At 43.1% G+C, this 15,107-nt stretch overlaps 1 protein-coding gene across 1 annotated transcript in view; it reads right to left on the minus strand.

Moving 5' to 3' along the window:
• Nucleotides 1-15,107, minus strand: part of CAPN12 (calpain 12) — a 224,692-nt gene that overhangs the window by 96,553 nt on the left and 113,032 nt on the right. The window contains exon 10 of the mRNA XM_069207523.1: nucleotides 97-257. Coding sequence (XP_069063624.1) covers nucleotides 97-257 — 161 coding nt within the window. The remainder of the gene's footprint in view (nucleotides 1-96; nucleotides 258-15,107) is intronic.

Here is a 15,107-nt window from a genome sequence, read left to right on the forward strand (position 1 = left end):
TGTGCCTTTGTATTTTTATTTCTACGCACACCAGTAGTGCCTCGGTGAGAAACAGTACTACCTAAGTCCTCCTTGGAAGGTATGTTGGATCCTTACCTGAAAAATCTCAAAGCCGATGGCTATGTATTCCATGCCTTGCCTCTTCTCCTGACGTCGGTCTCGCTGCGTGAGGGAGACTAGCATGGTGCAGCCTGGCTCCTTGTCACCATCCACCTCTAACAGGTCCACGTGGAACTGGGGGTTCGTCCAGAAAGTGACTGCAACAGGGAAGATGATGGAATAGGGAATTTAGTTAACATGAGTGACTTCCATTATGCAATTTAATCTAAACTAACCACTCCCCTAGTGCAAGACCAATTCACCGGCTCTGGCCAAACACCAGGTTTGCACTGTCACCAAAGCTTCCCTCCTACTCACTCACAACAGTACTACCATTCACCTTTTTCCAGCCCAGAATTATGTTTGCCTTCTGGCTTTCCTGCCACTCCCTAATATGCCCAAACAGTTAATTCGCCAACACAACCCCAACACTCAATCATTCCAATCCTCCCTCCCAACCTCTGCAACTTTATTTATTAAAGAACGAGAATTTCTGAAAGAGCCTCTGCACATAGTAAAACCAATTGTACTTAAGGGCATATACTGCACATTATACATTGAATGACGTTATATTTATGTATTGTTACTTGTACTATGAAAGTGTAGCTGGGAAGCCACCTGCCCCAGGAGCAAAAACATTGTGTAAGAGAGGCAAGTACCAAGGAAAATAAGTCTTTTGGGGGTAATGTTCCTTAAAGCGATGTGCTTTCATTAATACATTAAACAATTTTATAGAAAGGTAGGGGGTGGTTTGCAGGGCAGGGGTTGGTGTGGGATTTGGTGCAGCCTTGACAACACGTTGGTTGAGTTGAAGACTTTATATCTTGACAATAAAGGACAAAGATAAACAAGTACTAAATATATAGTCACTGTGAACTTTCATTTAAATCCGCACCTCAGGAGTCAGAAAGAAACGAATACATTAGCAAAGTACATGCACTATTAAAATTCTCTTGTGCATTTCTTGTGTTTGTTGGGGTCAGGTTTATAACTGATTATAACTGTGCAGCTCTTTTGGTGTGATTATCCATCAGTTTCAGAAAAGCCAGATGTCATTTCTTCCTGATTATAATATCATCTTGAATGTCTACTGTCTGTTGGAAGGGAGCGCCAGAGTTTTTCCTGCCTTTACAGAGAACTGGATTCCACCAATGTTCTTCTTCTTGAAGGAGGAGAGGAAACAGCCAAAGTGCTAGCCTATAACGTAGTTTTCGTTTCTTTGAGTATCTTTGGAACTTAGCCGAGATGAATAATAGCTCTTTTCCTTCCATGCCCAATGGATGATACAGAGTCACTTAAAGGAGTAATATCTCACTTTAAGAAACCAGTGAAACACTCCAAGCACTGCAGTGATACATTCTCATGGACAAAGATGTGGGAGGTGTCTTGATGCAGCGATTGGGTAATTTGCAATTTATGAAGTAGGAAGATCATTGGCCCTAGGAATGGGCTATCTGTATTGTCTACGTGTGCCATGACAATGGTGACAGAGATCTATAGTTGTTTTAAGTGTGGGAAGATACATGGTACTATTCACACAGTGCAGAAGATAGTTCTTGTGACTTAATTCACTTGTGGGAGTAGTAAAACGTGTATAGTTTATAAATGCACACATGTGAGTGCATACATACACACACACATGTAGGTGTTGTGGATGGCACCATGGCAGATCGGTAGAAACATCCTCACAGTCAATGCCAAAAACCATCCCCAAGGGGAAAAGGTAACAAAATGTCTCAGGCTGCAGGTCAGTTTGAGGAGCTTTTAGGAGGAAAAAGAGCTAAAGTAAGAACATGCAAATGCGCGAGAAAAGAAAATGTGGGATGGGGGAATGGGGAGGTGAGTTTACCGAGCTATAGGAAATAAACCAGTGGAACCTGAAAACCAGTGGATCAATTTCACAAAGAGAAGGAAATGACAAGCCTAGTTATTTCGATTAAAAAAAGTCAGTGAATATAAGATTGAAATGTCAACTGTCTTAAAAGACAGACTGTAAATAAATCAGGGGCTCTTAATCTGAAACTTTAGGTCAGATTTAAGGTTTGGCGGACAGATCAAATGTCTTATGTTTAGGGAATTTTTGACATATGATGGAAATTCTTGATATTAAAGACTTTTGAAGAACCAAACATTATACACATATGATTCACACATCCACTGTCTCCACACAAACATAGACTTGACTAACGATTCACTAATACTCGTAAAGGCTTCATGTACAAAGGGTAATGCGATGACCTGTTCCCTTCATTGTCAAGCATAGCTATTGATATGTGTGGAGCATTTTGTGAAAACCTTTAGACAATGGATGTTTTATTAAACATAATTGTTTTTATTAAGTAGATGCAGATGGAGCTGCAGAGATACCCTGAAACATATGACGGGTCAAGGATGCCAATAGGGTATGGAACCAACTGACAACAGTAATCAAGTAAGTAGCATGCTCCAGTCAGGACTCTCCCTCCCTTTCCCTGTCTCTCCCCAGATTCCTTTCACTGGCCTCACGTTCATCTCTGCTTGCCGATGGAGATGTTCAGCGATTGCAGGGGTTCTCAGTGGTCTACATACTCAGATCCTGACAATGAAAGTCAACTATCTGCAGAATTGTATAATATATATCGTAATCATATTAAGTGTCATCGCTATAGAAGCAACTAGTACAAGAGTGTAGAAGGATGGTCCAGGTAGACAGAATACATGACTTACTTTTAAGATATCCACATAATATAAATCTGATTCAAAATAAAGATATCAAATCCGACTTGTATCAAAGCCTGTGTAACTGAGTTAAAGATCTCATCCTAACACAAAACCAACAGTACAATATTTTTTCAAACAATATATGTGATATGGAGAGAATGACCTTTCAAACAATATAGTTCCAAAATGCCAAGGTAACAATCCTGGCAAAAATACTAATCACCAAGCAAACATTGTCACTTCAATAGCCTCCCGATGTGTAAACAGTTTTATTCTGGGATGCAGACGGGTGCTTTGCCATGTTTAATGAATTGTGAAAAAAATGTTCTGGGTTTACCTTACTCAAAAAGGTAAAAGGCCTTTGACGGGGTTTTATTGGTTTATTATTTAAATTCATTACTGAGAAAGGGCTAACACTTAAATTTATAACTTGAATTTGTGTTGTATACTGCACACCATTGGGTAAGGCGCGTGTTAATGGTGAATTGTGAGAGGCTTTTTATCATTACATGGTGATAGTGTGAGAGGAAACATCTGTCTAGATTGATCTAAGCTAGTAATGTATAACAGCTGGATGGTAACACTATTTGTAAAGCCTAGATTCTGTTTTTACAAGCAAAGGAGAATAAAACTCTCTTGCATGCCAATAATGTGCTTGTAACTAGGCCCACTCCAGGGGTGGCACTCACAGGCATACGAAAACTATGAAATAAATCTCTCTAAAACAGCTGCAGTCAAAATCAGTTGCATCCAGTCGCAGTCATGATATTGTTCTACATAAGATGATCACATAGAAATAAAAAGAGCAATAATTTATGAAAATCATTACATGAAAACTATAACACTGTTCTCAAAAACAGTTGCTGACTCTTTTCTTTATTCATAGATGTAAAATAGTGAAAGTGGAAAAATTACATTTTGTCCCTAATCTTTTCAAAGCAAGTCTAACCAGCAGCGTTATGTTTGCATCTTCAGAGAAAATGGGGATTGGCTCTTTTCAGATTTAAATTGTACTTTTATCTGCCATATGAAATCAGAACTAAAACGACTGGTGGATAAAGCAAAAGACTTTGCACTTTCAGCTCTATCGATTTAGAGAGATATGGAGCTAATAATACTTATTATAAGGTTGGTACACTACATTCTGGAACAAGTCAAATCAAGATTCTTCAAGATTGTGTACGAATGTGGTCATACATAATTAAACATTGGCATATCACCAATATCACAGAGTGAATACCACTCTGGTTCAATTATTGCATAGCTGAGCTATTTCATGATGCTTATAAAAAGGGCTTGACAGAATTGGGACCCCCAAAAATATTGGTCAATTACTTTCAGATAACAGGTTGATGTAAAAAAAAAAAAAAATCCTTTTTGTTGAGCATTTTCATTTTTATCAACCATCTCATACTGCAGTAATACGATGAAAATTCAGAGCAATTTCCACAACAATGCATAGAGTATCTATAATAAGACCACAGCACCTGCCCAATACACCAATATGCCAGCACTTAACTATGGTGCATAGTCAGATGTCCCCGAACATTGGCTAAACATACAATTCCATCGTCAATGAAAAGAGAAAACTTTTCACAACTATGAAATGATAAGTAGCCCGCACCTGCACCACACACTAAGATTAACGATGTGTTGATAGTGCAGTAACAGAAGGTGGTCGTGGGGCGAGATGATGAACCACTTTGCACAGTGTGTATGGCATCTTTCAAATGTAACTAGTGGGTTACCAAGGGGGGAGGCTGTGGCGTGTTAAGTGCGGTGGTCATTGTCCGGCAGGCTAGTTCGCAGATCCACCAGGAAAGTGTCCCTGCTGGCGGAAATAGGGTATTTGCGCAGACCCCTCATGTCCTCCCAAAGCAGAACCGAGCTCTCTGACTGTTGCCTTGCCACCATCAACAGTGCCCAGATGGAGAGTCCAGGAGGACTCGGCTACTTCTATCTGCGGGTAATCAGGCGCTTGGTAAGGAGAAGAGCCGGATCTAAGAAACGATCTAGTCCGGCGCAGCATTACTTGCAGGCACACCTCCCGTGTGTGTAGTGTGGAGCGTCCCGTGCAGCACGTTAAATGGTTCATGACTCCTAGACAGTATTGGACAGTGACGAGCAGGCCCAGATCATATAAAGGAAGACAGCGTCAGGTGCGGGACAACGGGGCAAACCGCATTGGTGTGGTGAAAGTAGAGGTTGATTTTGTGAGTGTGTAGCATGTAATACTGTATGAGCTTGAAGCAAGCGTTGCATGCCACCGGAGCAGGATATGGCAGGATGATCTGTTACTCTTTATCTTTGCAAGGGTAGCCCTACTCAGTGTCCCTGTGGTGTTGCAATGCAGTTATTGGCTCTGCAGCATGTGTGTGTAATGAAGTGGCTAACCATTACCTGCAAATATTGGACTGTAAATTGCATAGCTTGTTCCTGCTGCACCACAACCCAGTGCACTCCTATTAATCTGAGGAGGGGAGTGTACAGCAGGAATTGACCCAGAGCGAGGCCCGTCTCTGCAATTAGGTCGTCCATTGAGAGAAGGGTTCCATCGCCATACATGTTTCCCAGGCTATGGAGCCCTGCATTATGCCAAAGACCTAGCACCGTGGGGAAGTCACCATGTTGCCCCTCCGTGTGCCAGGCAGCGGTAGCATCAGGGCATACGGAGTCACCAGGAAGAGGCTTCTTTGGAGGCATCTGCACGCAACCTGCATTAGGGGGAGTTGGGCCGTGAGACTTTATAGAAGGGGTGAAATAAGTGCAATACGCGCCCTGAGGCCCTCAGGGGAGAGGCAGTCGCAGTGTCCTCCAGTTGGCAAACTGCGAGCCAGCGAGTCACCCACTGAAGTTGGGAGGCTAGATAGTAGTATTCAACATTTGGCACTCCCAAACCACCCTGATTGGACGTAAGATAGAGCTTTGCTAGGGTCACCCTAGGGCGTGCAGCCTGCCATTTAAAGTCGCCTCTCAGGTGCTCGAGGGAGCGGAAGAATGGGTTGGTAACATGGGTGAAGGCTGGCAAACTAGTACAGTAGGCGCAGCAGCATTACCATCTTTGGGAGAGTTATTTGTCCCGCCAATTAAAGTGGCAGGATGTGCTAGAACAACATCTGCGCGCCCAAGGAGGTCATTGCACGGGTAAGGTTTCCATCCAGTACATCATTTGGGGTATGATATCTGTCAACCACGATAAAAGAATGTGATGGGCTGCCATGACAACACGCCACCATCTATTTGAAGAGCAGAGTCTGGCGTTGTGGCTGTCAATGGAAAGAGGCATGATTTAGCCCAATTAACCCTTAGGCCGATACCTCGTAAACCTGCTGAGTGATTGTGCTAAGTGCATCGGGACATCCTGGATGTCTTTACAGTACAGGAGCATGTCATCTGCATAGAGCGAAATGGAGTGAAGTTGTTTGTCACCATGTGAAGCCTGGCGACATGTCCCAGCAAGCCTCCAGTGTATCCAAGGGGGCAGGAGAAGAAGCCCTGTGAAGCCATTCCAGAGCGCTATATAGTGCATTGTGAGCCCCTGCGGTGCAGGAAGTTGTTGTTCGCCAAGTGAAGTCTGGGGACTACGTGTCCTAGCAAGTATGTAGTGTATCCAAGGGGGCAGGAGAAGAAGCCAAGTGACGCTGTTCCAGAGCAGTACAGTGTGCACTGTGAGCCCCTGTGGCACTGGAAGTTGTATGTCACCAAGTGAAGTCTGGGGACTACATGTCCATGCAAGCCCGCAGTGTATCCAGGGTGGTGAGAGAAGAAACCCTGTGACGCCGTTCCAGGGTATTGCATAGTGCATTGTGAGCCCCAAACGGAGCAGGCCATTTGCGGGCCATGCCCGGGCAAAGTCTGGGTCAAGAGCAGGCCCATCCTGCATCCGTCAGCGCCAGGAAGAGGCAGGGCCATCCCTCTTGGCTCTGCATTTCTATTGTCGGCTAAAATTCTTTGTCCATTGGTAAGCCTGCCATACTCCTTTCAACAGCGTGCAAAGCAGCGCACTAATCTACAATTCCCCAGGTGCTAAGGGAAAGTGGCGCTGAACCGAGTGCACTGCCACTTTCCCTGCGCCCCATAGCAACTCCCTACCGCCACCATGTGTGCGCTATATTTAAAATACTGCGCACCATGGTGCAGGGTAGGGGGCAATAGAGTCATTTTTCATGATGATATTGATGTACTCTGTAGGAGTAGTGCCAAATTATTGGCACTCTTCCTGCAGAGTACATAGGGCCCCATTCTAAAGAATGGAAACCCTCTTTTAACGCCTGCTCTGAGCAGGCATTGAAAGTGCAGCAAAAAATGGCGCAAGGAAATCTCATAGATTTCCTTTTGTCATTTTTCCGGCTCCCCTAAAGAGGGAACGCCCCTTTTGCATACATTATGCCTGGTGCAGGCATAATGTAGCGCAAACGGTTACAGAGTGGCGCAATGTGTGCATTGCGTTACAGAGTGGCGCAATGCGTGCATTGCGGAACTCTGTAAATACATGCGGTTATTATGGCCTCGTTGGCCCACATTAACGTAAAAAATAATGATGTTAATGTGGTGCAAGGTGGCGCTGGGGCATTATAAATTTGCTCATTAGTGAGTCTGTACGGAATCACTGACCATGGCAACCTCCCTCCTAGTTGTGACCAGGCGGGCAAACCTTAGGAGTCACTGGGTTTGCACACTTCAGGAATCGGTTTGGGCCAAGAGAAGGCCTCTTAAATTGATGGTGTTTCTATTCTATGGTCATTAAATACTAAGGCCCATATTTATACTTTTTGCAGCAAAACTCTGCAAATGCAATTTTACGGCAAAAAGTATAGCGCCAGCTTGCACCATTTTACATCGCTAGCCGGGTGCCATATTAAAGGAATGGTGCAAGCCGGTGCTAAACTTGAGCTAGTGGCATTTGTTTTGCCTCTAACCAGGCTGGCGTCATTTTTTTACACACAACTCCCTCCTTCCCTGCCGCCATCCCCACCTGGCTAGTATCTTTTTTAAGATGCTAGACAGGTGGCGGTGGCGGTAGGGAAGGAGGAAGTTGTGCATCAAAAAATGATACTAGCCTGGTTAGAGGCAAAAAAATGCCTCTAACCAGACTAATGCCATTTCCTGGCGCACACCCACCAAAAACATGACTCCTGTCTTAGGAAAGATAGGAGTCATGCCCGCTAACCCAGTAGCCAGCACAGGGGACAAGTGTCCCCTGGGCATGGCCATTGCACCCTGTGCCCTGCAGGGAGCCCCAAGCTAGGGCCCCTGATGGCACTTTACATTTAAAAAACAAAAGGTACCTGGGATGGGGTCCCCCATCCTCTGGTGTCCCTCTAGTGTGGGTGGGGGTGTTCCTGGGACTTGGGGAAAGCACCTGTGGACCCATTCCATACTGTTTAACCATGGAAATGGTCCACAGGTCCGCTAACGCCTGGTCTGACCCAGGCATTAAATAATGGTGCAAAGCAAGCTTTGCACCATTATTCAGCCCCTCTTCCCACCTGTGCATCATTTTAGCACAAGAGAATAAATATGGGGCTATGGAGATAGCACCATTTTTTTAGATGGGAACGCCTACCTTGCATCTCATTGATGCAAGGTTGGTGCACGCATCAAACAAATGGTGCAAACGCCTATATTTTGATGCTAGATGTGTCTAATGTCAAAATATAAATATGGAGTTAGGTTTGCACCGAATTTGCGTCAAAATAATGATGCAAATTCAGCACAATTGAAGTATAAATATGACCATATGTACCTCGTTTCATGGCGTGTTAATTCTCCAGTCACGGATATTGAACTTGAAACTCGTTGAGGTTGCATTAGCCAGAACTAAAAAATGGGCGAGGAGGCCCCCCAAAACTGATAGTACTAGCATTTTTGCACCTTGACGTGACGCTACTATAAATCGCACGGCTCCATTTTCCTTTATGTGGTTGGTGATTGGTCTTTTTTCAGTGACGCGCAGAACACCGTATGGTTTCTCTACCGTAGTTGAGCTCCTTTCTAAATTTGCATACTGCTGCAGAAAGCAATAATGTTTTTGTACTGCTGCCCTGTGTAATCTTATTTTATTGTGGGCAGCGGTTGTACCAATTGTGGGTTGTTATTTGATGTTGAAGTACCGCCCGTGCTTGTACTGAGTCTACTTTCCTACGCATTTGGGAAACATTGGAAGTAGTTGGAAGTTTAGAATGGGCAAGTGTGTGGGCAAGTGTTAGGCTTCCGAGGCTCCGCTAGCAAGGGTAACCCCCCAAAATAAGGAAAAGAGCAGGGGATGATTGTACCTTGACAGAGATAGACGACCTTTTTGAGTTTGTTGAGTCGATACTAAAGGAGAAACGGAAAACGGTTAATGCACGCACTTCGAAGATAACAGCCTTTTATATAAAAAAAAAACCAAAAAAACATTAATGTGTGCATTGTCCAAATAATGCTGGGACTAGCACCAGCCCAGATACAGTACCTGAAGATCCAGGGCCTTCATGACCATCATTCTCGACTTGTGGTTTGAGTACTATCGATGGAATCCAAGTATCTGACTGTCCCCAAACAGAGAATTCTTCGATAGTACGGGCGAGGGGGGTGTAGCTCTGGCCATACCATGCTCACATAGGTACGGGCCCCGGCCCTCCAGAAAGCACCTGAAGACAACGAGGTTGAGCCTTCGGCACAAAACTAAAATCGGCACTCCTTCCCTATCAAGTGATCTCTTGAGACCTGCCACTCCGACACATTGTAATCTTAGTAGCTCACCGGTGTCAGAGGGTAATTTAAGAACTGATGCATTTACAAGAGAGGTAACAGACTTAAAAGGACTGATAAATAACTTATTGGAGCAAGATGGGAAAAAAAGGGGGGAGCCTAAAAAGAGAATCTCGAAGGAGCAGTTCTATGCAAATTGAAAATCCCTGCATCCAAGTGGTAAAAACCTGCCCTCAGGCGACACAGTCACCCTCACCCACCTCATCCACAGTAGGTTGACATCTGATATGGCCACTTGCAGGCAAAATCAGCCCAATTCGACTAGAGGGATTGGCGAGAGTAACCGAAACACAGAAGTAAGGTCACAGAGAGATTCTATGCTACATAAAGGGTTGGTGGATGTGGTGGGTCACAGTGACTATTGGACACTCCAGCATAACCATCTCCCAAATGATCCCCTGCAGTGGGTAGTTATAGGGAGAATTCAGCACCAAAGATAACATGGCCCTTTCCCTCAAAGCTAAAAGTCTAGTTGGTGGCCTGATAGCCACTGATTTAAGAACCAGCCCACCATCAAATTCATTGATAAGATTCCATCTGATTACATCAGGCAGCGGAACAGACTGCATCCCAGGAATCTTATCAAAGCCATCCAATTACCCTAGCTCCAATCATGCTGAGGATAACCTTGAGTCTGTTGATTGACTAGCAGCAATAATTCACAAAACGTTTTGTACTCCACACCCAATATGCTAGACAGCCACACTCTAGGGGCTCACTGGCAAGCGCCCCAGGGTGGCAACAGAGAGAATAACTGTTTAGTGGATGAAGGAAGCTATAGGAATCAAATTCCAACCTAGTAGAATAAAGAAGATATGACAGGCGACCAAGTTCCTTGTTTCCGTTAACACAATGGGTTAAAACAAAAACTGATGGGCCCTGATTGGCAAGAATCTATGGATCAGTTCCACTTCTGCTTGCACCAGGAAACCTGGCTGTCAGTGAAGTCCCCTCAACAAGAAGTAGACCATTCAGGAGGATTGGTAATATAGGTTAAAATATTCTTAAATGCTTTGTTTGAAGTGTTGAGAATAGCCTCACCCGGCATCCTTGGAAAAAGGATAAAAAACACAGAACTGAGCAGAAGTAAACCTTTTAAATGTCTATATTAGACCTAGAATGGCTAGCGTGGAGTCTCTGGTGGTGGAAACATTAGATAGCGTCCTTGGAACCATAAGCCCTGAAGTAGTAGTTTTCATACGTAGTGATTTTAACTGCAAATATGATCCAATATCTGGATTAGAACTGATTTTAGAGGAAGAGGATATGGCAAAAGGCATTCCCCCGTTGATGCAGGCGCCTCAGTTTCATGCACAGCAGCCGCTACGCAACTAGCTAATTTAGTGTCGGAATATGGGCTGTAAGCCTGTTTCGGCGGGATGTCATTGGACAGCCCCTGTGCATACACTTTTTAAAAAAAGGCACCATTCAGTCGAAAATCAACTTTGTAATGGCAAGTGCTTCAATCTGGTAAAGTTTAGTAGATTTTAAAGTGGACAGAATAGAAGATAGTGATCACCTTCCACTACGAGTCGCAGTGGCAGGGACTTTTTTTGAGATCTGGACTCTTGACATGACCAGTAACCCAGTCCAACCGATTATCGGCAATCATCACATGACAGTTCAGTGGCCTCTTATAGTGAATATACTTGGCATTATAACCATGATTTTTAATGCTTTCGTGAATGCTTTATCTCCCTTTGTAGGCAATTTGCCTTCTGATATCCCTATTATAGACATTCAATGCACCTTGGTTGAGAATTTAAACCTGTATCTGACCAAGATGCCATCAAAAAGTGCAAAAGGTGGTCCATCTAAGTACCCTTCAAGCAACCGTTGGTATACAAAGGCTAAGAGGAGGTTAATAATGGCCTTGAAGACCAAAAACATTGTAGCAGTGTGAGAAGCCAGGACATAATATAAGGAAGTATTAGCCCTAGCAGAAAAGGAAATGGGATGAGGCCAATTGTAATAACCTGACCCTTGCAGCCAAAGACAAAGACCATACCACATTTTGGAAAATAATAGTACATGGCAGTACGGGTGCATGTACTAGTACAGAGTACTGCTTGGATCCTGGCACTTGAAGCAGGCAGTTCACTCACTTATACTTCAATTCCACTAAACATCTTACAAAGCCCATACTTTGTGTTCAACCAAACCAGGACATTACATGTGCTCCCAACTTTAATTTAGACAAGATCAGGGAAGCAATTGATGCCATTAGACCAGGGAAAGCCCCAGGCTCCAATAAAATACCAAGGGATATATTAATACACAACAAGAAAGTACGGGTGCTATACGGAAATTTATTATGTAGCCCAGTGGCTTCAGGAGCAACAGTGCCAGACACATGGAGAGGTGCGGAAATAGTCCCTATCTTTAAAAAGGGCAATAGGCAGGACCCTGCCAACTATAGGCCTATAACTCTAATTGATAACGTGCAAAATGTATTTGCCAGACAGGTTCTAAACAAACTCAGAAATTGGAAAGAGGAAAACAAATTCTCTCACCATGTTAAGTGGGCTTTAGAACAAGGGCTAGCATGATTGATCAAGTGTTTAGGCTGTTATGGATTGCATGGAAGTACACCAAATTGAAGGGTGGTCTCCTGTATGTCGCATTTGTTGACTTGAAATCGGCTTTTGACCTTGTCACAAGGACTCTCCATTGGGCATTGTTGAAAAGCCAAGGTATACCCGAACATCTCCTAACACAGATAGTCAGATTGCATCAAGATAATCATGCCAAAGTTCGTTGGGGTCCCGGTGATGAACTCACGGATGCCATACCCATTAATGGGGGTGTGAGACAGGAATGTGTATTGGCACCCACCCTTTTTTTTAAATTGTATGTCAACAATGTTGTGAGGCACCTGCAGAAGTGTAATCACGATTCTCTGAAACTCTGTGGGACCCACTACCTGCATTACTCTTCGCAGGCAATACTATGTTGTTATCCCAGACATCAAAGGGTTTGCAAAGGCTGCTTGATAGTTTTTATGATTATTGTACCAAGAAGGGCCTTGAATTTATTTCCACCAAGACAAATATATGGCCGTAAGACTTCACAAGATCTTTCGAAGAAACATCACTGTGCAACAACAGTTGCCGGATATTGTAAGTAATTTTAGGTAACTTGGCATAACGTTACATGCTAATTGTCACGGGATCAGAAATAAATAAGTCAGAAAGAGTTCTGGTGCAAAGCTCAATGGCTATTATCAAAAGGCACCAAGCCACTATATCTAAAGCAGTGTCCCCTGCCCTAGAGATTTATAAATACAAGGCCCAAACAGCAGCACCTCATGGGGCAGAAGTGTGAGGAATGAATGCATTGGATGCACTTACTATAGGTGAAAACAAATCTATAAAGGTATTGCTATGCCTACCCAAGTGCATGCCCATGATACCTGTGTACCATGATATAGATATAAAGAGAATAGAGCACTTAGCCACCTTGAGAACATTACTCTTTTGGGGAAAACCTTGGGTAACACAAACTTGTTACAGAGAGGAAGTTAGTGAACTTTTGGTGCATAATGGTCATGTCACCCTCCTGTGGTTTCGTTATGTTCAGACCTGGCTTATTAAGCTAGGTTTTGAGGTGCTTCTGGAATGATCCCAGTTCACTGACAGTCCATTCCAAGAAGGTTTTGAAACATACCTATTGGGAATAAGTATATAATAGTATCCACCACAACTCTAGTCTTAGAAGGCTCTCTGACAATTTTTAAGTGTTAAACCGATCTCAGGTTTCCAATTATATTTGGATACTGTCCAGCCACAATTAACGCAAACGCTATACATGAAGTTCCGGTTTGAAATTCTCCAGATTAAATCATATATGGCAGGATGGAAATCTGGTCACTCTCCATGAGAAGGTAATTGTACCTTATGCACTTTAAAGGCCAAAGAGAGCCTTGCATATGTTATGTTTTTTTGTCTGGTCTGTGCTAATCCCAGAAGGTATGGATCACAACAATTTGTTGTAGCATGGGCATTATGACATATTTAGATGTACTGATAATTTTAAAAACAGATATTTCTTCAAAAATATATTTTAGATTATAAGGCAGAGGCTTTTATTTTATTTAGTTATGATGGCTGCTGGTTATACTTGTCATCACGTCTTATGTTATATAAGACCTTCTGTGAATGTTTGTTGAAGGCCATTGTACATGTATGAAAAGCTGTTACAAATGGCTTGATTCCCAGTTTGGATGTGACTGAACTAAACATCTTTCCACCCTGTAATTCTGACTAAAAAATACATAGTTTAATACAAAATTAATAATACCAAAATCATCTACTGTTCAACATCCAGAAACAATATTGCTTGTTGCTCTTTGAGTGAGGCTATGGGTAGGCGACTCTAAATGCACAAAATGCTTTGTTTGTGACAAACTAAAGTGTTCGGAGGAGAATACTATGTCTTCTACTTTTTCAGGTCTTGTTATCTTCAACTACATGCTACATTGAAATTGTATTTATACAGCACTTACTACCCCTGACAAGCACTTTATGGTGAGTAACACACAATAACCAGCATTTAACTACTGCATTAAACACTGACCCATGATTCCTAGGTGAGTGTTTAATCCAGTAGTTAAATGTTGGTCATTGCAATTAGTCATGTGCTCTCAAGAAAAAACATTTCATGCATTTACTCCAGTTACTTTGTGATAGAATATATAAATACCAGTTAGGTGTGATCATTAATGGGGGCTTTGTAGTTTAAGGTGAATGGTTGGTGAGATACATAGGCTGGTGGCAATTAGGTAATGTCAGGTTGCAGGGATAGGGTTTTAAAGCAGGAGAGGTTACAATCTATGAAATGAGGTGCCTGCCTTTTCGATAATTACAATTAGAAAGAAGAAGGCAGGCAGGCAGGAGACTGAGAGGCGGCTGTACTCAGAAATAGAAAGCATGTGGAGGAGGGAAAGTAAGAAGTGGGTCCCTCTGAAGAAAGAAAAGAGCAGAACCAAGGTGAAAGGAATCAAGCAAAGTAAGTCAAGTTCCGTTTTTCATGCAGCATTTAATCAATATAGTGGGAGACGGCTTTCTGAGATAGCAAGCAATCTAAGGATGTAAGCTCTGGAAAGCAATCTTAAGATGTAAGCTTAAAAAGAATCAACATTATACATAGTGCTCCATATCCAAGGCAGACAACTTAAAACATGTGTGTTTGAGTGTACACACTACTTAAACATTAGGGTCTAGCATGCTGTGTGCCTGTTAGAAAGGGGGTTTCTAGTTGGCTAGGGTATGTGCCTCATCCAGGCAGAAACCCCCACTTCAGTCAGGGCGAGTAAGTAACACACCAAAGACAACCTGTGCTCACCCCTGGTAGCTTGGCACAGAGCAGGCAGGCTTATCCCCAGAGGCAATGTCTAAAGCATTTGTGCAACACACACACACAGCAGTGACACAATAAAATACACCACAAAAGAGACTCCACACATAACTATGTAAAGATATAGGTCTTATATTCTAAATGTAAATCATAAACCAAGAACATCATAAATCCCAGGTACTGGGCATAATTCATAGATC

The sequence above is a fragment of the Pleurodeles waltl genome, chromosome 9 (genome assembly GCF_031143425.1).
Source record: "Pleurodeles waltl isolate 20211129_DDA chromosome 9, aPleWal1.hap1.20221129, whole genome shotgun sequence".
In the NCBI taxonomy this organism is placed as follows: Eukaryota; Metazoa; Chordata; class Amphibia; order Caudata; family Salamandridae; genus Pleurodeles; species Pleurodeles waltl.